Here is a 24,816-nt window from a genome sequence, read left to right as displayed (position 1 = left end):
CACAATTTTTTAGTAGCGGCCCTGGATAAAATCGACTTTAAGACTGTAAAGCCCGGTGTCGATAATGCTTACTATGTAGCTCCCCTTTGCACTTAGGGCGGCACGTTGCACAGCTGTTCACGAGACGGAACTTTGAGTTTAGCAGCCTGTCCACTTCGGCATCCGTCGCGCTAGCCTCGTACAAACTGGGCCAAACACTGCTTCGTGCTCGAGCCCAAGTCGTCGATCGCAAATGCCGTAGAAAGCGAACGTTGTAACTGCAAGGTGTGTCCGCAACAGATCGCTACCGATGAACAAAGCCAAAATCGTCTTAACATGAGCACTGCCACCGCGACGTCAAATGCCGCCTGACGGCGTTGAGCGGTACGAAAGTATGTAAGCGGAGCAGACGTGGACCGCGGATCATCGTAGCGAAGTAGTTTTAATTTAATATTGTCTATTCCCGGGGCCTTATCTTTCAGTGCTCTCTCATATTTCTCGCGCAGTATCATATCTCCCACTTCATCTTCGTCTACGTCCTCTTCCATTTCCATATTATTGCCCTCGAGTACATCGCACTTGTATAGACCTATGTAATCCTTCCACCTTTCTGCTTAGGACAGGTTTTCCATATGAGCTCTTGATATTCATACAGGTGCTTCTCTTCTCTCTAAAGGTCCCTTTAATTTTCGTGTACGCAGTATCTCTCTTACCCCCAGTGATAGATGCTTCTACATCCTTACACTTTTATTCTAGCCATCCCTGCTTAGCCATTTTGCACTTCTTGTCATTCTTAGTTTTTAGACGTATGTATGCCTTTTCGCCTGCTTCATTTGCTGCATTTTTATGTTTTCTCCTCTTATCAATTATATTCAACATTTCTTCTGTTACCCAAGGATTTCTACTTTTTACCTATCCTCTGCCGCCTTCACTATTTCATCTCTCAAACCCAACCATTATTCTTCTACTGTATTTCCTTCCCCTGTTCTTGTCAATCGTTCCCTAATACTCTCTCTGAAACCCTCTGCAACCTCTGGTTCTTTAAGTTTATCCAAGTCCCAACTTCTTAAAATCCTACCTTTTCGCATTTTCTTCAGTTTTAATTTACAGTTCATAACCAATTAATCGTGGTCAGAGTTCACACCTGCCCCTGGAAATGTATTACAGTTTAAAACCTCGTTCCTAAATCTCCGTCTTACCATTATGTAATCTATGTGAAGCCTTCCAGTGCTACTGCGTATGTAAACGAAAAACTGACGTGGCGGCGACGCTCAGTGCTAACAGTTTTTAAGCACTGATCAAAAACTTTCTTCAGTACCCTAATTAGTTGTAAGGTTTACCTGCCTTGCCCTTTTCTCATGTGGACCTATTTCTGATGATGACGATTGATTTGTGGGGCGCTCAACTGCGCCGCCATCAGCGCCCGTACAATGTCCCAATTTTTACGCAGTCCAATTTTTATACAATCCAATCTAGCCACTGTCACGAATGATGATGATGATGAAATGATGAGGACAAGACAAACACCCAGCCCCCGGGCAGAGAAAATCGGCTGGGAATCGAACCCGGTACCCCGTGATCCAGAGGTAGCAACGCTAGCCGCTAGATCACTAGCTGCAGACGGACATATTTCTGAATGGCCTTTCGATCAGACGAAATCGCTGCACACAATGACCTGTAGTGTGGGAGCGATAGTGAACCTGCATTCTCTTTGTGGATCGGCACAGGGCGAGATGTGTTTCGAATCGTGAACAGGATAGCGGAGCTTGTGTACGGAACTACATCTGTAAAAATGTCTCGAAGGGTCACTTCGGGTTCAGAAAACGGGCATGCGCAGTGTCACTTTATGGCAAGACGCGGAAACAGCATAAAACGCCGAAACGACATTCGTACATCCAACAGCCGACAGAACATAAACAAGCACTCGTGGAACGCCAGGGAGACGACCGCCACCTACAAGTTAGGTGGCTACAAACAGTGACCGCCCCGCGTGAATGCAGCAGGAGAGCGCGCTGCCGTCACGGAGTCAATTGTGCTGAGTTGTGTGGGCCGGGCGCTGTGTCCTGGGGAAGAGTACCGGGCTGCCTGCCATTCAGGCTCCACAGAGGGCGCACACGACGATGACGACGACGACGACGTTATGCACGGGCATTAAGTCAGACAAACAGTTGCCAAGTGACACCCATCCGTCGCAGGCGAACATGAACAGACTCGCGGCGTCACTCAGGATGCAGCTCCTCGAGATAACGGCCGGACAAGCGTCACGACAGTCCCAGGACCCATCTACAGTCGCTGCCGAGAACAGCAGGACCGAACATTATAGAAGTGATTCTAGTCATCATTCAATGCATTTAGGACTATACCAGTGTTTAAAGGCACATCAGAGCATATAAACATTGAACTGTACTGCCACGTACAATTCCTGTCAACAAAACATTATAAACTGATGCTAATCTATGCTGTTAACGTTTTTCTCGTAGTTCGCTTAACTCTGTTTGCTCCTGTGATCTGGTCATATAGTTATTACGTGCAGGAAAGGCACCAAAGTGTAACGCCAGCTACTTCGGCGGTAGTGGGCCTGTCACATGTGTGTGTTCACCAAGTGCATTTGGTGAATACAGCACCCGAGCAGTGCGCTGTGATATCGATACGATCAACCTGGCGCCTCAGCGTGCATTACAAATGACTATGCGAACCTGCCAACACGGCGGTGCTCGAGGAAAGTAGGCCAAGGAAAGTCTGGAATGGAACCAGGAAGAGAGGTGTAGAGTTCTCTCTACCGAAGTGTCCAGGATTTGCCTCATGCTGGTCGTAGAAGAGTTTGGATGCGGGTAGGCAGCAATGTACAAGTCGGATGTGCATTGCCACAGGTTCAACGTGGAGGTCGGTCTCTCATGTTTTGAGTCAGTGCCGTGTACGGACGTCGGGCGCCTGTAGATGCTGTTGTGCGTAATATAAGGGCTGTATAAAATCAGCACAGCGTGCTGTAGCCTACTGTACGGGCCTACAGCCAACATTTCGGCAAAGGGTTCGTCTTCCAACACGACAACACACGAGAACACGACGATCACCTGGCGAACACCTTCCCCCAGGACGGAGGGACCAACACAATGGACCGACACACAGCATCCGCTGACGTGAACCTAACGGAGCACATTCAACGCGTCATCACAAGAGGGTCTGCGTATTTGATAGTATACTACAATACCTTATCTCTGGCCATTACATGGCGTGATCTGTTTAGTTAGAAAAGTTGTGGTTAAAGTTCCTGTCCTGTTCAGCCCTGCAGATGTGGGACAGTTAAACACAGTGCTTCAACTGTTTGTTGCTGAAACACCAGTCGTCAAGACCACTTTACGTCCATCCAGATTTAAGTTTTCCGTTATACGCCAATTTCCTAAACCGTTTAGTGCGAATGTCGGAACGGTTCATTAAAATTACCAACACGACCGATTTTCCTTCCCCGACGCGAGCATTAACTGGTATGTCGACGGCGCAACGCTGCTCTTATCTTCCTTCCTTCCATTCACCCACATACGGTCTGCGGTTTATACAAAGTGTACCACTCAGTGAGGCGAATTTGCAAAGCCGTGGGGATTTATGTTTCATTTTCATAACAACGACCCAAATTTCATTTTTTAAAAACAGTAAACTTAATTCCAAGTACAATATGAAGAGATTAACATGCATTTACGTAAGGGCTGGCCCGGGTTTTATGGTTTTCATGGCTAACACGCACCAGCGGAAGTTGTTAAGCCAAAGAGAAATACGAACTTGAAGTGTTCAGTAACACTACGTGAATACGTACAAACAATACGGTATTCAACAACAGTAAACAATGTTTCTTGCTTTGCTGATTAGGAACACAATCCAGAATGCCGACAGCTTTACTTCTCCAATGTTATAGACTTCGGGTATTTCGTAAATTGTATTATACCGTTCTTGTATCTGAATTTCAGTGTATGGCTCTGAGCACTATGGGACTTAACATCTATGGTCATCAGTCCCCTAGAACTTAGAACTACTTAAACCTAACTAACCTAAGGACATCACACAACACCCAGCCATCACGAGGCAGAGAAAATCCCTGACCCCGCCGGGAATCGAACCCGGGAACCCGGGCGTGGGAAGCGAGAACGCTACCGCACGACCACGAGATGCGGGCAATTTCAGTGTATCTTGAATGGTCACGTGGAAACCAAATATCGTCGAAACGACGTGCGTAAGAATATAAAGCAAAGTAAAATTATTTTACATATACTGTTGATGACCTAGCGATAATTAATTACAAGCTCTACCACTGAACCGAGATAAGTGCCGGAGAAGCTCTAAGATCGCTGCCACAATTGTTTCCAACTATCTTAGGAGAACAAACGTGGCACGATTGAAGTGTCAATGTCGATCCTGTAATCACTCGGGAAGCGTCGCATGAAAGCCTAACTAGGATGTGAGACGAACCGAGCACCAGGTTTAAAAGATCGATATTTACACAAGATTTGTAGAGCGCCTTAAATAACTGCAAAAGCCTCTCAGAATCGCCTGATTCAAAGGGTGCTGCTGTGATTAAGCCGTGACGCAGCCAATATATGCAAGAATCGTGAAACGTTTTTTTATTCCTTCGCTGAAAGACATCAGCACCTCCTGCCGCTCCGAAGAGAAATTCAATTCGACTTCTGCGACCTCATTACGTGCTGCGGAGCGGAACACCCTTTCCGAGACAGGAAATTAATTCTGGGGACATCTGAATAACAGAACCAATGGAGGTATGCAATCAAAGTGGCTGCCGCGAGCTGTTACTGTACAGACTGGGCGGTCCGCGACTCAAGGAGAGCAGGGGGAGGGGGAGGGGGGGGGCGTCGCCTGTGATTCAGGGCAGGCCAGCCCAGGTCGGTACTTGCTGCGCTCGTTTGATTGGATGAGGGAGGTCACCGTGCGTTATACTGGCAGGCACAACTATTGCCACTCTGACGTCTCGGGTTAATTCCAAGTACTTTTGTAAAGCCGTGTCATCTTTTCCAAGTGGAGTACATTTTCTCTTATTCCTTCCTTGCAATTGATGAAGGAAGCAAGATTTAACAAAAGTCAAAAGACGTTCATAGGATTTATCAACCTGGAAAAAGTGTTTGAAAACGTAAAATAATGCACGATGTTGGACATTCTGAGAAAAACTATAGGAGAAGACGAATAATACACAATGTGCACAAGAAGAAAGGGCGAAAATAAGAATGGAAAGTCAAGAACGAACTGCTCGGATTGAAAATGGTGTATGACAGGGATGTAGTCTTTCGCTGCTGCTCCTCAATGTATACTACGAAGAAGCAGTGAAGGAGATATGAAAGTTTCAAGAGTGGGATTAAAACTCAGTGTGAAAGGATATCACTGATGAGATTCTCGGAGGACATTGCTATCCTCACTGAAAGTTTAAGAACTGTAGAACCCATAAATGGCATGTATGCTGGCGTACACTGGCGCCAGCACACCATGCGACATACACATTACGAGAGTATCGATAGAGGCCAACGACAAGACTCGCTGGAAACATGTCGCCAACGCCCTCTGAGCCCCAGTATTTAGGATCACCACCGTGGACCGGTTAGCCAATAGTCAGTCAGTTCGGGCTTGTTACGTCAGTCAGTTCGAGCCTGTACGCCGTGGAGTAGTGGTGTGTCACCGAGATGGAGCCGCAGACTTAGCCTCTGCCACAGAGACAGGCTGCACAAAGTGACCTTATAGTGGACATAGCGGACTCCTGTTTCAACAGCTTTGAGGCTACGTGGACTATACAGAAGGGAGCTTGGACCTCAGCATATGGAAGTTTAAGTTAAGCAGCTCTTTGTGTGTGAATAAAGAACCCACTCTGTGTTATAGAACAAGGATATCATTCACCAACCAACATCCTCTCTCTCCTTCCCATGGTACTGCTCTACAGAGACAACGAAACGACATAAAAGCGGCGAAAGAGAGCACAGCAGGATGAAAAATCTAATGAGCAGAAACTATAGACTCGAGAACTCGAGAAGGACGAAGGCAATGAGAAGTAGAAGAAATGAAATTAGCAACAGACTTTACTTCATAACTGAAGACCACGAAGTAGATGAAGTTATTGAATTCTGCTAAATTCGAAGAAAAATAACACATGCCGCACGAAGCAAGGAGGACAGATGAAGCAACTCAGAAGGAGCGAAAAAGTCGTTCATGGCAATGAAAATCTGCTAGCATCGAAAAAACCTCTGAGAACATACATTTGTTGCACAGCACCTGATGTCAGTCAGGCACGAACTTTGCTCAAATCTAAAAAGAAGAGAATCCAAACGTTTGAATGTGGTGCTCTGGAAGCAATGACCCAGTACAGCACGCTGAAAATCAGAGAGAGTGATGTATATACGTGCGTATATGAACCATGAACCATGGACCTTGCTGTTGGTGGGGAGGCTTGCGTGCCTCAGCGATACAGATAGCCGTACCGTAGGTGCAACCACAACGGAGGGGTATCTGTTGAGAGGCCAGACAAACGTGTGGTTCCTGAAGAGGGGCAGCACCCTTTTCAGTAGTTGCAATGGCAACAGTCTGGATGATTGACTGATCTGGCCTTGTAACAATAACCAAAACGGCCTTGCTGTGCTGGTACTGCGAACGGCTGAAAGCAAGGGGAAACTACAGCCGTAATTTTTCCCGAGGGCATGCAGCTTTACTGTATGATTACATGATGATGGCGTCCTCTTGGGTAAAATATTCCGGAGGTAAAATAGTCCCCCATTCGGATCTCCGGGCGGGGACTACTCAAGAGGATGTCGTTATCAGGAGAAAGAAAACTGGCGTTCTACGGATCGGAGCGTGGAATGTCAGATCCCTTAATCGGGCAGGTAGGTTAGAAAATTTAAAAAGGGAAATGGATAGGTTGAAGTTAGATATAGTGGGAATTAGTGAAGTTCGGTGGCAGGAGGAACAAGACTTCTGGTCAGGTGACTACAGGGTTATAAACACAAAATCAAATAGGGGTAATGCAGGAGTAGGTTTAATAATGAATAGGAAAATAGGAATGCGGGTAAGCTACTACAAACAGCATAGTGAACGCATTATTGTGGCCAAGATAGATACGAAGCCCACGCCTACTACAGTAGTACAAGTTTATATGCCAACTAGCTCTGCAGATGACGAAGAAATTGAAGAAATGTATGATGAAATAAAAGAAATTATTCAGATTGTGAAGGGAGACGAAAATTTAATAGTCATGGGTGACTGGAATTCGAGTGTAGGAAAAGGGAGAGAAGGAAACATAGTAGGTGAATATGGATTGGGGGACAGAAATGAAAGAGGAAGCCGCCTGGTCGAATTTTGCACAGAGCACAACATAATCATAACTAACACTTGGTTTAAGAATCATGAAAGAAGGTTGTATACATGGAAGAACCCTGGAGATACTAAAAGGTATCAGATAGATTATATAATGGTAAGACAGAGATTTAGGAACCAGGTTTTAAATTGTAAGACATTTCCAGGGGCAGATGTGGACTCTGACCACAATCTATTGGTTATGACCTGTAGATTAAAACTGAAGAAACTGCAAAAAGGTGGGAATTTAAGGAGATGGGACCTGGATAAACTAAAAGAACCAGAGGTTGTACAGAGATTCAGGGAGAGCATAAGGGAGCAATTGACAGGAATGGGGGAAATAAATACAGTAGAAGAAGAATGGGTAGCTTTGAGGGACGAAGTAGTGAAGGCAGCAGAGGATCAAGTAGGTAAAAAGACGAGGGCTAGTAGAAATCCTTGGGTAACAGAAGAAATATTGAATTTAATTGATGAAAGGAGAAAATATAAAAATGCAGTAAGTGAAACAGGCAAAAAGGAATACAAACGTCTCAAAAATGAGATCGACAGGAAGTGCAAAATGGCTAAGCAGGGATGGCTAGAGGACAAATGTAAGGATGTAGAGGCCTATCTCACTAGGGGTAAGATAGATACCGCCTACAGGAAAATTAAAGAGACCTTTGGAGATAAGAGAACGACTTGTATGAATATCAAGAGCTCAGATGGAAACCCAGTTCTAAGCAAAGAAGGGAAAGCAGAAAGGTGGAAGGAGTATATAGAGGGTCTATACAAGGGCGATGTACTTGAGGACAATATTATGGGAATGGAAGAGGATGTAGATGAAGATGAAATGGGAGATATGATACTGCGTGAAGAGTTTGACAGAGCACTGAAAGACCTGAGTCGAAACAAGGCCCCCGGAGTAGACAATATTCCATTGGAACTACTGACGGCCGTGGGAGAGCCAGTCCTGACAAAACTCTACCATCTGGTGAGCAAGATGTATGAAACAGGCGAAATACCCTCAGACTTCAAGAAGAATATAATAATTCCAATCCCAAAGAAAGCAGGTGTTGACAGATGTGAAAATTACCGAACTATCAGCTTAATAAGTCACAGCTGCAAAATACTAACACGAATTCTTTACAGACGAATGGAAAAACTAGTAGAAGCCAACCTCGGGGAAGATCAGTTTGGATTCCGTAGAAACACTGGAACACGTGAGGCAATACTGACCTTACGACTTATCTTAGAAGAAAGATTAAGGAAAGGCAAACCTACGTTTCTAGCATTTGTAGACTTAGAGAAAGCTTTTGACAATGTTGACTGGAATACTCTCTTTCAAATTCTAAAGGTGGCAGGGGTAAAATACAGGGAGCGAAAGGCTATTTACAATTTGTACAGAAACCAGATGGCAGTTATAAGAGTCGAGGGACATGAAAGGGAAGCAGTGGTTGGGAAGGGAGTAAGACAGGGTTGTAGCCTCTCCCCGATGTTGTTCAATCTGTATATTGAACAAGCAGTAAAGGAAACAAAAGAAAAATTCGGAGTAGGTATTAAAATTCATGGAGAAGAAATAAAAACTTTGAGGTTAGCCGATGACATTGTAATTCTGTCAGAGACAGCAAAGGACTTGGAAGAGCAGTTGAATGGAATGGACAGTGACTTGAAAGGAGGATATAAGATGAACATCAACAAAAGCAAAACAAGGATAATGGAATGTAGTCTAATTAAGTCGGGTGATGCTGAGGGAATTAGATTAGGAAATGAGGCACTTAAAGTAGTAAAGGAGTTTTGCTATTTGGGGAGCAAAATAACTGATGATGGTCGAAGTAGAGAGGATATAAAATGTAGGCTGGCAATGGCTAGGAAAGCGTTTCTGAAGAAGAGAAATTTGTTAACATCCAGTATTGATTTAAGTGTCAGGAAGTCATTTCTGAAAGTATTCGTATGGAGTGTAGCCACGTATGGAAGTGAAACATGGACGATAAATAGTTTGGACAAGAAGAGAATAGAAGCTTTCGAAATGTGGTGCTACAGAAGAATGCTGAAGATTAGATGGGTAGATCACATAACTAATGAGGAAGTATTGAATAGGATTGGGGAGAAGAGAAGTTTGTGGCACAACTTGACCAGAAGAAGGGATCGGTTGGTAGGACATGTTCTGAGGCATCAAGGGATCACCAATTTAGTATTGGAGGGCAGCGTGGAGGGTAAAAATCGTAGAGGGAGACCAAGAGATGAATACACTAAGCAGATTCAGAAGGATGTAGGATGCAGTAGGTACTGGGAGATGAAAAGGCTTGCACAGGATAGAGTAGCATGGAGAGCTGCATCAAACCAGTCTCAGGACTGAAGACCACAACAACAACATGCTAAACCCCTCCCCTCGAAAATTTCTCTCTTTCATAACTGCTCTGTGTTACCACAGATATCACCCATCTCGTTTGTACTAAGATTGCAGTAGACGCTTTACGCCTCACCAGCGCCCGTCAACAGCCACATTGGACTGTTGATGACCGGAACATGTTGCCTGGCCGGACAAGTCCCGTTTCAAATTGTATCGACCTCATGAATCCATCGACCATGTATGTCAGCAGGGACTGTTCCAGCTGGTGGAGACTGTAATGGCGTGGGACGTGTGCAGTAGGCGTGACACGTGACACGTACTAAACACCCTGTCTGATCACCTGCATCCATTTGTGTCCATTGTGCATTCCGACGGACTCAGGCAATTCCTGCAGGACACTGCGACGGCACCCCAAGCGTCCAGAATTACTACAGAGTGGCTCCAGGAACACTTCTGAGTTTAAACACTTCCATTTGACGCCAAACTCCCCAGACATGAACATTGAGTAAAAGAGTGTTCATTGCACAAATGCGTGTAATCAGAATAATTGCTGGAACTCATCCAAGATCATCCTGCACACACTTATTTAAAGAGCTAGAAATCACTGTAGCTTGACAATATATACAAGGTGTTACAAAAAGGTACGGCCAAACTTTCAGGAAACATTCCTCACACACAAAGAAAGAAAATATGTTATGTGGACATGTGTCCAGAAACGCTTACTTTCCATGTTACAGCTCATCTTATCACTTCACTTCAAATCACATTAATCATGGAATGGAAACACACAGCAACAGAACGTACCAGCGTGACTTCAAACACTTTGTTACAGGAAATGTTCAAAATGTCCTCCGTTAGCGAGGATACATGCATCCACCCTCCGTCGCATGGAATCCCTGATGCGCTGATGCAGCCCTGGAGAATGGCGTATTGTATCACAGCCGTCCACAATACGAGCACGAAGAGTCTCTACATTTGGTACCGGGGTTGCGTAGACAAGAGCGTGGAGGCCATGGAATTGGTCCGCCTCTACCAATCCATCGGTCACCGAATCTGTTGTTGAGAAGCGTACGAACACTTCGACTGAAATGTGCAGGAGCTCCATCGTGCATGAACCACATGTCCTAGCAGCACAGGTAGAGTATCCCGTATGAAATCATGATAACGTGCTCCATTGAGCGTAGGTGGAAGAACATGGGGCCCAATCGAGACATCACCAACAATGCCTGCCCAAACGTTCACAGAAAATCTGTGTTGATGATGTGATTGCACAATTGCGTGCTGATTCTCGTCAGCCCACACATGTTGATTGTGAAAATTTACAATATGATCACGTTGGAATGAAGCCTCATCCGTAAAGAGAACATTTGCACTGAAATTGACACATTGTTGGATGAACCACTCGCAGAAGTGTGCCCGTGGAGGCCAATCAGCTGCTGATAGTGCCTGCACACGCTGTACATGGTACGGAAACAACTGGTTCTCCCGTAGCACTCTCCATACAGTGACGTGGCCAACGTTACCTTGTACAGCAGCGACTTCTCCTCTGACGCTGACATTAGGGTTATCGTCAACTGCACGAAGAATTGCCTCGTCCATTGCAGGTGTCCTCGTCGTTCTAGGTCTTCCCCAGTCGCGAGTCATAGGCTGGAATGTTCCGTGCTCCCTAAGACGCCGATCAATTGCTTCGAACGTCTTCCTGTCGGGACACCTTCGTTCTGGAAATCTGTCTCGATACAAACACACCGCGCCACGGCTATTGCCCCGTGCTAATCCATACATCAAATGGGCATCTGCCAACTCTGCATTTGTAAACATTGCACTGACTGCAAAACCACGTTCGTGATGAACACTAACCTGTTGATGCTACTTACTGATGTGCTTGATGCTAGTACTGTAGAGCAATGAGTCGCATGTCAACACAAGCACCGAAGTCAACATTACCTTCCTTCAATTGGGCCAACTGGCGGTGAATCGAGGAAGTACAGTACATACTGACTAAACTAAAATGAGGTCTAACGTGGAAATTAAGCTTTTCCGGACACATGTCCTCATAACATCTTTTCTTTGTGTGTGAGGAATGTTTCTCGAAAGTTTGGCCATACCTCTTTGTAACACCCTGTATATTCACTTATGAAAATTGTTATTAACAACCCGAATGGATTCAAAAGTAATAGCAGTATACATGGCTACAACACTAAGAGAAAGGATGATCTTCACTACTCAAGGTTAAATCTAACTTTGGTTCAGAAGGGGGTAAATTATGCTGCCACAAAAGTCTTTGGTCACTTACCACAGATAGCCATATAGCATTTAAAAGGAAATTAAAAGAATTTCTTAATGGCAACTCCTACTCATTACATGAATTTTTGGATATAGTAAGTGGGTAATTTCTCAACCCAAAAAAAATTTAAAAATATTGAGTGTCATGTAATATTTTGCCTAATATAATATTTTGTATAGACAGCTTTTATTAACCTGACACGTTCCACATCATTACAAAGTGTCGCATTCATGATCTATGGAACAAGTACAAATTTAATCTAATCTAATCTAATCGTGCATGCCTTGCAATGTGCTATTCAGAAGAAATCTCCACCACATCATACTGTTATGGATATATGGACAGGCCCGCAGGATCCATGGTGTCAGTCAGTTCCCTTCAGCAGTACTTCAGACATTAGTTGAGTCCACGTCATGTCGTGGCACTTATGCGTCCTCATGGGCTCCCTTCATGGTATTATCATAATGGAAAAGTTGGAACAACGGAAATGTTAACAAATAAATTTAGTGACTTTATAATTAATAATCTCACAGGAATTCCATATTTCATTAGATTTTTGAATAATTTTACCACATACTTTATTGAAAAGCGAAAATATGGAAAAGGTTTAGTTAACGCTTTAATTAACAAATTACCATTCGAAATGCATCTTCCAGGCTGTAAATTTTGTCACTTGGGAAACAAGTTAGAAGAAAGATTAACTAGAGAAGATCAAAGAATTAGTCCAATCGATGAAGCATGTAAAGAACATGTTATTTCCTATAGAGATAACAAAGAATCAGAAAAAAGACATGAAGCTGATAAACTTCAGTTAGTTGCAAAAGAAAGTATGAATGCTACTGATGCTGCATTGTGAGGAAATATTGCTACAACTGCAGTTACAGGAACTATATATGGAAAACAAGACTTATAAATGGGTAGGAATGGGTTTCGAAATTGATAAAAATGAATGACATTTATAAAAATTTTATTATTTTTTAATCAATACAAATGAATAACTTACAGTCAATAATGAATAACTAAATATTACTTAATCATTTTAAGTGATGTTCAAAAAAGAAAGAAAGAGAAAAAACTGATGGTAATTTAGTTTTTTTCATTAGCTATTCCTGTTGTGAAAAAGATTATTGAATATCCAGCAAAAAAGAAAGAATTTTCTGGACTATCAAAACACAAAGGTGGATTAATTCCATTACTATTCGCTGCAATACCATATTTAGCAATAATTGGTTCACTTGCTGGTGGAACTGCAGCAATTGCAAATGCAGTTATAAATAAGAAAAAAGGTGATAAAGAATTAGAAAAAACGACAGTTTGGAAATTAAAAGAAAAGGTGTCAAAAATTTTCAAAGAAATAATTTAAAAATTTAATAACCCTTTATTTAATTTTGATAAAGAAGAATAGGTTAAACAACTAAAAATTAAATATTTTCATGATATTTTCATGGTTGATAAATTACCTAATGCACCAAAAAAGCTTTGAATGTGGAATACTAAACTCAGATACTTTTGATCATGTTAGAACTCATTGGAGTTATTATAAAAATGGAGATATAAAATTTGTTTTAAGCCATATGGAAGAAATATTCCAAAACAATTAGTTAACTAATTGGGAAAAATGATCTTTACTACAATATCAAAAGAATAAAAAACTTCAATGAAGTAATTTGTGGACGTCTGGGTTTAATTGTTTTACAATTATTATGACAGAATTATAAGTTTGCTGATATTTTTAAATTAAATAAATGGACATTTTTGGAAATAAACTCAGTAATGATTAAAAAATAATAGATTTTGAATCAGTAGAACCAAAGCATTTTCAATCAAAAACCAATGATGTTCAACCTTAAATAATAAAAAACAAATGAATTATTAGACAAGCTCAGAAACGAAATTTTATTTTTAAGGCAACTAGAGGCTATATTAGTTTTAAATGTTGAAGACTTGGGAATGTAGATGATGAACCAGATGTGAAAGATATAGTTAACGACCATTATTTCAGAATGAATTATCAAATCTTAAAACAAAACTTGAATACACTAGTATTTTAGCACAGCTGAATAATTGTATTAATATACAAGAAGTAAGTGATTAGTATACAAAAAGGAAAGTAAAGGTATTTTTATCAACAGATTTGATTTCATACTTAAATGAATTAAAAAATTTAATTGTAAAGTATACGGTAACAAATAATTGAATTTACTTTTATGACTGGAGGCAAACAAAATGCACAATTTCAATGAATATTATTTCATGCTTAAATATTTCTTGTTTTGGTGAAAACATAATGATTGATGATTTTGATATTTGGATGAGTTTTGAAGACATAATTTATGAAATAAAGTCTGAAGTTCTCGGAATCAAAATGTTGTGTAAATCAAATTTTCTAACAGTAAGATTAAAACATTCTGTTAAGACTGTTCTTGTTGATGTATAGATAATTGTATTTAGTGAAATAAATTAATTATTTTGTATTCTATATAATTTTCTATTTGAAGACCAAATAGTTTACTGAAGCACTTTATCCTCATAGATTAATAACTGATATTGGAAAACAACAAATTGAAGGATTTTGTTCAATCTGCTAAACAAAAAAGAGTAAATTCATTAAAAAATTGTAGGTGCAGTACTAAATATTTGTGTACAAATCATTGATAAATTACAGAAACCAATTAGAAAAATTTTAAACGAAAAAACGTAGTTCCTTTTGGGATTTATGATAAACTGATTTAGTCGAAATTGATTCTGGAAAGAAAAAGGAATACCGAAAATAAATAAAGGATATAATTATTCGTTAACTCTTATTGATGTTATTTTCAAAATTTGCATAGGCATTTCCACTTAAAGATAAAACAGGTAAAAATATAGTTGATTCTTTCAAGAAAATATTTGAATTAACAAAACCAAAAAAAATGAAAACAGATAATGGCAAAGAATTTTGTAACAAATGTCAAGAATTAAGAAAAAATTGAATGTTAATAATTATTCAATTTTAGCGAATTAAAAGCAACTGTTGTTGAACAATTTAATTGAACATTTAAAGAAAAGATGTGGATGAAATTTTCTCTTCAAGAAAATTATAAATATGTTTAATTATTTTCGAAATTAACTGATGAATATAATAACACAAAACATTTAACAATAAAAATAGCCCAAAATGACATAAATAATTGAACTCAAAAAAAGCTTATTGAAAATTATGTATCCAGCGAATTTGTTAGATACTCAACCCAAATATAAGACTGGTGATAAAGCGAATATAAGTCAAATTAAAGGAATTCTTGAAGAAGGATATACAGCAAATTGGCTAACAGAAATGTTCAAAATTGAAGATTAATCATTACATTTCAATCACATATAAACTGAAAAATTTAAATGGTGAAGAAGTAAAAGGAAATTTTTTATGAACAAGAACTATTGCAAACGAAAAAGTTTATCTTCTTGAAAAATTTTTAAATAAGAATGGTAGTAGTTGGGTAAATAAAAGGAAAATAATTTTCTAAAAGTTATTAAAATTTTTTATTTATAAACAGAGTTTGTTACTGAAAATTTAGGCTGATTTGATATTGAATATAATGGTCAGAATGTTTATTGTCTCATTAAAGAAGAGAGTTCATTTTGATATTGAAATACAGGTTAAACAAAAACGATTTACCTTTGAAATTATTTGAGGATTTTAAATGTGAGTTGATGGAACTGAATTTTGTTTATTAGATAAACACAAAAATTCTGATGAACGTTATTTAAAATCTGAATATGGAAAAAGTAATTGGAAATTTTGTTTTATATTCTAAGAAATGTTTGTTTCCTATTTGCATCTTAACACAATTGTTCTTATGAATAATTATTTAAAATATTTAAATAAATTCAATGGTAATCAATTATTAATTTTTCTATCATTATGTTATGTAAATTTAGTGAATTAGTGACATGATTTACTCTTAAATCTTCTTCACTTTTTGGATGTCTATTTCTGATAGTATCTATTTGATTTTGAACATTTTTAAATTTTGTTCAAGTAACATTATAATCATAATTAAAATTATAGTTGTATAGTGTTAAAATAACAAAAGAAGGTTATAAATTTTCATAGTTTGAGTAAAAACACGTGCTAATAATGTATTTCTTCACTTTTTTCGTTTAGTACTTCTGAAGCAATATTTTTGATATTCGTTTCTCAACCAATTCACTTATTTCTTGTAAATGTGTTATTTGATTTTTATAGGCATCTACTATATATTTTCTAATCTTATATTGACCATGTACACGAATTTTTGGTAAAACTTCTTCATAAACTCAAACTTGAAAATTTTACTGTAAAAGGCATTTTGCATTCCATAACTAAAGAATATAGACCAGGTTCATTAATTTGTCATTAAAAGACATCTACATAGGAACCAACGCAGGTATGTGGCTGAATGGAAAGACATTCAAAATTGCATACAGCATTCCTACCAAAAGCGTCAGACTATCAATGACACTTGTGTGTACCTGTAGAACCAAGACAGTTTTTTATGCAGGGTGACAGTAACATAGTCGTTGTGATCGTGTTTCTAAAAGCGCAGTCCTTAATGCGTAACATATGTTTCTGGCGGCAGGATCCTTCTGTGGTCATATTCATTGGTAGAGGTACGACATCATGTTCCCATTTCCATCGAGTGGGCAAAAGACGGACCTGTTGCAGTAACTCGGGCGAGCCTGTTTCTACACTGGTTGCAGTAGGTGGTGCACGTAGCACTCTCTGACTACAGTTCAGGTCCGATTTGAATTGGGGCGATCACGTGGATGAAGCTGCAGGGAGGCCGGGGCAGAGACTGAGGGACACTGGATTTTTTGCTGGAGTTTGGAAAAGGGTGACTCATCTCGAGATATGAGAGTGGCACGAATATTATTCACTGGTGGCTGTAATCAGATGGTTCAGATGGTTCTGAGCACTATGGGACTTAACAGCTGAGGTCATCAGTCCCGTAGAACTTGGAACTACTTACACCTAACGAACCAAGAACATCACACTCATCCATGCCCGCGGCAGGATTCGAACCTGCGACCATAGCGGTCACGCGGTTCCAGACTGATGCGCCTAGAACCGCTTGGCCACATCGGCTGACTGGCTGTAATCGTGAAAAACGTTTCCATACGATAAATTCGAATCGCTGACAACATTTCTACCAGATAACGTTGCACTATCAGCGACCATAGTGTGTGTCTTTAGAACCAAGACCGCTTAATCGTGGGATCGTGTTTTTGATAGCACGGTGATTACACGTACTTTGTCGGCAGTAGAATCCTTCTGTGGTCAGATTCAAACATCGGATATTAGCACTTTGACTGCTGGGGGACGTGTTAACTCGTCATACCTCGGCGTTCCCCTGGCGCGCGTGACGTGTATAGGCCCGGCCCTCGGGTCTTCCCTACAGCGCTAAGGACGAGTTGACGCGTACCACGCCGCCGGCCTCTCCACTGCTAGGGACCATAAATGGTAGCCACACGAGTTCTACCCAAAAATGCCACTTCTCCAGCACAAGTGCGGAATCATTCCGCTTCATAAAAGAAGGCGACAGAGGCCTCAGACAGTGCTCAATTTACAATGGACAACCGCAAGATCCTGAAGAAGACTGGATGGAAACGTCGAAAGTTCAAAAGAAATTTGACACAGCTTAGCAACTCAGAAGAGTAACTTCAGTGGCAACGGCCATGACAGCCTGCATACTTACACGTAAATTTAAGAGTCAGGGAGTCTTGCCTGAAAGTATTTGTTGCATGGTAGTGTTGTACAGAAGTGTCACGTGGTCGATACAGAGTTCAGATAAACAGGGAATGCAAGATTTTGAAATGTGGTGCTATAGAAAAAATAGAAAATTAGATCGAGTGACTAATGAGCGCGTACAGAACCAAACTGGGGAAAAAAAGAAATTCGTGGCACAAGCTGATTAAAAGAAGGGACCATTTGACGGGACAGATGACGCGGCGTGAAACAACCGTCAGTTTGGGAAGGAAGGGAGTGTGGGGAGGGAAAACTAAACGCAGACCATGCTCGCCTACAGTAAATGCGTCAAATGGATACTAGTTGCAGTAGTTATTGTGAGGTGAAAACGAAAGGGCTTCTGCAGAACGAGCTAGCGTGAACAGCTCTATCAAACCAGTCTTCAGAAAACAACAACAACAACATCGTCCCCCTCTATCCGACATAGACTGGTCGTAGGTTGCTTTCGTCGGAATTAAGGCTTGGCTAAAATAACGCTTTTATAGTGCGATTTTTCTTCCTGACAAGCTGGAGTTGAGAGGTATAATGTAATGCAACTTACGATTTAATTATATGGAAGAATGAGAAAATAATTGAAATGAAAGTGAAAGTGTCCTCCAGAACTAAAAGCATCCTTTAAAACTGTACCCCCTTTGGGACTAAAATTCTAAATGGAAACTAAAGTGTTTCTGCAAAGTAAAAATCTTCTAGGAAACAACAATGATCTCGTGTGTCGCGCCTTACCTTCCTGAGACAGCCGACGAAGTTGTAGCGCACCTTGGAGCCCGGCAGCGCGTGCGTGTTGTAGCTGCCGCCCACGTAGACGCGGCTCGAGGACAGCATGGTGTTGGTGACGGCCAGGTAGGCGTTCTCGGCGTACACGCCGTCCACGACCGCCGTCACCTGCAACACGCCGACCGGCGGCATTAGGCGGTGTCTGTTCCTCCGGACGCGCCACTGATTCCTTCAGTGCAGACGCACAGACAAGCCCCGAGTCCTGCGGGATTGGGCTTTCGCTGCAAGCAGCGCGTGGTGTGGGCGAGTCGGGAATTTGGGTCGGGCAGGGCGGCCGCGCGCGAGAAACGGAGGATACGGTTTCGACTCCTGATCCGAAACAAATTTTCAGCTTAGCATCAGTGTATTTCGACGGCCACCAGCAGCTGACGTCATTATTCGGCTTCTGTGCCTCGGTAGGTGACAGTGCCACCCTTATACGATCGCTTTATCTGTTTATCTGTCTGTCTACCTGCCTGTCCGAATGTTAGAAACCCTTTTCCTCGGAAACAGATGTATCGAGTTGAAGTTTAGGTAACGTATGGAAGTCTACGGTCTCTTCGCGGTGTAAAAAAAACGTTGATTCAATGTCAATAGAGTCGAAAGATAACGTGTATTTATGTCACACGTTTGACACTCGCAAACTCACTCATCAAAACCTATAGGGTAGTTCCCGTTTACCTACAATGATGAAATTTGACGAGAAGTAAGATTTCACAACAAAAGTAACGGAAAAAATGCGACAGTTGTTAATTTGTAACTATATCACACGAAAATATATTGCTTCTGTCATTTGTTATCCTACATCAAACCTGAAATTAAAACTATTAGTAGTTCTGCTGAGTGGGTCCCAATGGTAAAACTCTCAGGCAAGAAATAACTTCATTGCTCATCTGAAGCGTTTCGGAATTTATCCGTCATCTGATACCCACGAGCGGTTATTACACGTAGAGACGGCGTTTCAAGTTGTAAGTGAAACGAAACTTGGCAGACTAGTTTGCCAACCTGTAACGTCATATCTACGTGCATTCTCGTGCATATCAGATGATGGACAAATTACGAAACGCGTCGTATAAGAAATAATATCATTCCTTAGCTGGCGTTTGACTTTTACTTCTGCGACACAGTTATCCTGAGTGAAGAACTTCCTGCACGACTTTATATCACATTTACACTATTGAATTTGAAACACTGTCGAAATCTTGGAATCCCTGTGACCGTTACCTTTCCAGTATCAATGTCAATAGCAGACTGATACGGTCCAACTTCGATTCCTGCAATGGATTAACTGTTTGTACAAGTAATTAAATTTGTACGGAACCCACAGTGCACGTGCGCTATTCGCACCTGGACAATTTTTCCTTTGACTTGTTTATTCGCGATTAGGACAGGAATGTGTGTTACAGAGCCGTTGCAGATTGACTGCACGACGGCGTGAGAGGCCAACGTAATTTCATTTTGTCTGTGTCAAATCATTACCGATCAAATTTCATAATCTACTCATTAAGTGGAGTGATCTTACAACTTTACAGGATTCAGTATGTCTTGAGGCAGCTTATCTCACAGCGCGGAAATTAACCAGACTATATTCATCCGGCATTTGCGAATGAGACGATTTAGTGACTTTCAGCGAGCTTTGTAGTCGGTTTCAACCCTTTACGAAATTTCCTCTCGCTGACACCCACCCAAACAAAATGGTGAAATGAAAGAAGTCTATCGCTTGCTACACTTCTCGCTCTTTATGCTGAAACCCTAGCGTAGGGCATGAAGTTCTGATTTATTACGCCTTTACTACTAACTCTGTTCGCAAAACATTATTCAGACAGTATCCACATATACCATTCGGATCAACCGGCAGATTATACCATTTACCGACACAAAGAGTTCAGAAAACAGGACGCAACGAACATTGTGGTACGTCGAAAACTAGCGTTCGTCGCCATAAAACTGTTGACGAATTTCTGCTCCCTGACAATGCAACGCCTCACTGAAGTCTGCACACCCAAGAGGAGCTCACAGAACTTCATTGGAGTGTTCTTCGTCCACCCTACAGCCCGGATCTCGCACATTCCATCTTCCATCCGTCTGACCCAATGAAGTTTGCACTCTGGGGGAAGGAGTACGTGTATTATGGGAAGGTTATTGATGCAGCGAGACGTCTCCGATATCGATCATAAGAGTGTATCCTTAAGATCCCATCCCTAAGATGCCATCCACCTTAACGACACGAGTCCTTCAGACCTTGGTTATACGAGCATATGCTGTCTTGGATACTGAGAATTTACCACAGGAGCTGCAACATCTTAAGGACGTGTTCAATAATAACGGCTATACAGACCGACAAATTCGACGTGCTTTTGAGTTTGGACCTCTACCTGAACCTTCTGAAGACAACTTTAGGTCTGTGGCTTTTCTTCCGTATGCTTGGAATGTGTCATCCAAGATAGGTAGCCTTTTGAAGAAATATGACATCAGATGTGTTTTCCGTCCGCCAGCTAAGATTCGAGCACTTCTTGGCTCTGCCAAAGATGATTTAGGTTTGAGGAAGTCTGGCGTTTACGAAACACCGTGTGAGTGCGGGAAAATTTACATTGGCCAAACTGTTCGTACCGTCAACGACAGGTTTATTGAACATCATTGCCCTAAGCGATTATTACAACCACATGATCTGCAGTGGCTCAGCATTACCTTACAGAATGGTATACAATGAGACGCAAGAAGCTGCAAATGCTTCGTGGTTCTGGGATTGTGTTTTAAAAGAATTTGTCGAAATCAGATTAGCAGAAAATATCATTAATCGTAAAACGTCGAATCCTGTTTTATCAGATATGAAGAAACAATGGCATGTCAATCGGCCAGCTATGAATAATCATTAGTAACGATATATCGTTTTCAGTGGTATTCACCACCGGAGGCGGCGATACTCTTTTTGCGCCAGGGCGCAGCAGGAATGATTGAGAGCGTTCGCACTGCATTAGCGCATGCGCTGTTGTACTTCCGATGCATATAAATATGCAGTCATTTGCGAGTGTGACTCAGTTATCGGCGAGAGCAGCGTAGCTTTTCTCACCTGATGATGGCGGCCAGGAGGACCGCTGAAATGTTGTGCTCAGATGACAGTTTGATCCGGCTGGGAGCCCGACAAGAATTTGATATGCTAATACGCCGGGAAAGTCTACATAGTCATATAGTTAAATTATTCCGTAATAATTTCCTTAGTAACAAAATGTCGGAGGTAAGCGAGATGCGGTGCAATCTTAGAAGTAGAGAGGCAGTGCAGCCTCAAAAATGGTTCAAATGGCTCTGAGCACTATGGGACTTAACATCTGAGGTCAGCAGTCCCCTAGAACTTAGAATTACTTAAACCTAACTAACCTAAGGATATCACACACATCCATGCCTGAGGCAGGACTCGAACCTGCGACCAGAGCGGTCGCGCGGTTCCAGACTGAAGCGCCTAGAACCGCTCGGCCACTCCGGCCAGCGCAGGCCAGCGCAGAATCAGGGAAATGAAACTGAAGAGGCAAGCCAATTATAGGGCATACCTGTTGAAATTACACTCCTGGAAATTGAAATAAGAACACCGTGAATTCATTGTCCCAGGAAGGGGAAACTTTATTGACACATTCCCGGGGTCAGATACATCACATGATCACACTGACAGAACCACAGGCACATAGACACAGGCAACAGAGCATGCACAATGTCGGCACTAATACAGTGTATATCCACCTTTCGCAGCAATGCAGGCTGCTATTCTCCCATGGAGACGATCGTAGAGATGCTGGATGTAGTCCTGTGGAACGGCTTGCCATGCCATTTCCACCTGGCGCCTCAGTTGGACCAGCGTTCGTGCTAGACGTGCAGACCGCGTGAGACGACGCTTCATCCAGTCCCAAACATGCTCAATGGGGGACAGATCCGGAGATCTTGCTGGCCAGGGTAGTTGACTTACACCTTCTAGAGCACGTTGGGTGGCACGGGATACATGCGGACGTGCATTGTCCTGTTGGAACAGCAAGTTCCCTTGCCGGTCTAGGAATGGTAGAACGATGGGTTCGATGACGGTTTGGATGTACCGTGCACTATTCAGTGTCCCCTCGACGATCACCAGTGGTGTACGGCCAGTGTAGGAGATCTCTCCCCACACCATGACGCCGGGTGTTGGCCCTGTGTGCCTCGGTCGTATGCAGTCCTGATTGTGGCGCTCACCTGCACGGCGCCAAACACGCATACGACCATCATTGGCACCAAGGCAGAAGCGACTCTCATCGCTGAAGACGACACGTCTCCATTCGTCCCTCCATTCACGCCTGTCGCGACACCACTGGAGGCGGGCTGCACGATGTTGGGGCGTGAGCGGAAGACGGCCTAACGGTGTGCGGGACCGTAGCCCAGCTTCATGGAGACGGTTGCGAATGGTCCTCGCCGATACCCCAGGAGCAACAGTGTCCCTAATTTGCTGGGAAGTGGCGGTGCGGTCCCCTACGGCACTGCGTAGGATCCTACGGTCTTGGCGTGCATCCGTGCGTCGCTGCGGTCCGGTCCCAGGTCGACGGGCACGTGCACCTTCCGCTGACCACTGGCGACAACATCGATGTACTGTGGAGACCTCACGCCCCACGTGTTGAGCAATTCGGCGGTACGTCCACCCGGCCTCCCGCATGCCCACTATACGCCCTCGCTCAAAGTCCGTCAACTGCACATACGGTTCACGTCCACGCTGTCGCGGCATGCTACCAGTGTTAAAGACTGCGATGGAGCTCCGTATGCCACGGCAAACTGGCTGACACTGACGGCGGCGGTGCACAAATGCTGCGCAGCTAGCGCCATTCGACGGCCAACACCGCGGTTCCTGGTGTGTCCGCTGTGCCGTGCGTGTGATCATTGCTTGTACAGCGCTCTCGCAGTGTCCGGAGCAAGTATGGTGGGTCTGACACACCGGTGTCAATGTGTTCTTTTTTTCATTTCCAGGAGTGTAGTAATATAAGTAAAGATGAAAGCGCAAAAAATCAAATGTATAATAGCTATTTACCGGAATCATCTGATGTAAAAACTGAAGTCTCCAAGGAAACACAATTTCAGATTGTGGAAATAGTGGAATTAGAGAGGTGGATTCTGATGTAGATGACATGAATGTTAATAACAAGTTAAATAAGGTGACTGGTGATGTCACAAGTGACGACTCTGACACCATCATTGGTAATGAATCAACAAGTTGAATAAGTAGGTTAAAACACGGAACAGCAGCAGCTGATACATTGCCTACACAAGAGAATAATAAAAGTGTGGTTGAAATGTTAATGGAGTTAGTATCTGGGCAAAAAAACACAGGATTCAAATGAATTAAAGAAAGGGAAAAAATTACTTGCTGATAAAATGAAAGCAACAAACGAGGACACAGCAAAAATTAATCGTAAGTTTAAACATTTCGAGACCAGGGTTGATTCTCATGAAACTAGAATAGGGGCTTGTGAAAAAAGAATTGAGCATGAGAGTGAAGAATGGGGTCAAAAATTACACAAGTGTAAGCAAGAGGTGAATCATAAGGTTGATGATCAAAGAGAAAATAAATGATCTCATGCAAGCTCAAGATACTTTGTATTGTCAGTTAGGGATGGAATCATTAAATTAAGTAATGATCAGTGTAAAATAAAAGTTGGAAAGATACCTATGAAAGGCAACAAACAAGTCGTAAACTTAAAGGATGAAAATTCATTCTTTAGCCTTAAGATATCACGAATAGAGTGTTTGTAATGGTAACACAAACACAATTCAGGGTCAATTGAGAGAAATAGAACAGAAGGTAGAAGACGTACCTTTACTAAGTGAGATGAGTAAAAACAGGTGATGTGGAAGTTGCGTTAAAACAAACTCGAAGCGTGGGCTGAACGGGAAAAATGTTAGGGTATTGCTCATATTGATGTAGTCAGTAATGCCAGTGCTTACAAATTATATAACTTTTCTAGCACAGTTACTATACATCCTGTTGCTTTCATTCGCCTGTTTGAGGGCATCATACCTGACAACATGACAGAACAGCAGAAAATCAAATTTGCAGCCATTCGTTTTGAAGGGGACGCAATATCATAGGGAACAGGAGCCAGTAACACGTGTAAAACATACCAAGAATTTGTTACAGCATTCCTAAACCAATACTGGTCCCCAAGTACACAAAACAGTATAAAAACAGAAATATTTGAAGCTAGGAGTTTTGAAAACTGTGGCTGCGATTATTATAAGGAGTTCTTTCAGCACTACTGGGAAACGAACCACTACTTAGGTGATCCTTTACGTGAATCTGACTTAGTAGAAATAATAGCTCTTAAGTTTCCAGTCTCTGTACAGGAGAAACTAACTTATGTCAACAAGAGA

General features: G+C 42.0%; 1 protein-coding gene across 5 annotated transcripts in view; it reads right to left on the bottom strand.

The window, feature by feature from the left end:
* Positions 1-24,816, bottom strand: part of LOC126481546 (neurexin-1) — a 2,075,559-nt gene that overhangs the window by 745,910 nt on the left and 1,304,833 nt on the right. For all 5 annotated transcript variants that reach the window (XM_050105375.1, XM_050105377.1, XM_050105378.1 and 2 more), the window contains one exon: positions 18,412-18,570. In XM_050105375.1, the coding sequence (XP_049961332.1) occupies positions 18,412-18,570 (159 nt within the window). The remainder of the gene's footprint in view (positions 1-18,411; positions 18,571-24,816) is intronic.

The sequence above is a fragment of the Schistocerca serialis genome, chromosome 5 (assembly GCF_023864345.2).
Source record: "Schistocerca serialis cubense isolate TAMUIC-IGC-003099 chromosome 5, iqSchSeri2.2, whole genome shotgun sequence".
NCBI classification, from domain to species: Eukaryota; Metazoa; Arthropoda; class Insecta; order Orthoptera; family Acrididae; genus Schistocerca; species Schistocerca serialis.
This window is presented reverse-complemented; position numbering and strand designations above follow the sequence as displayed.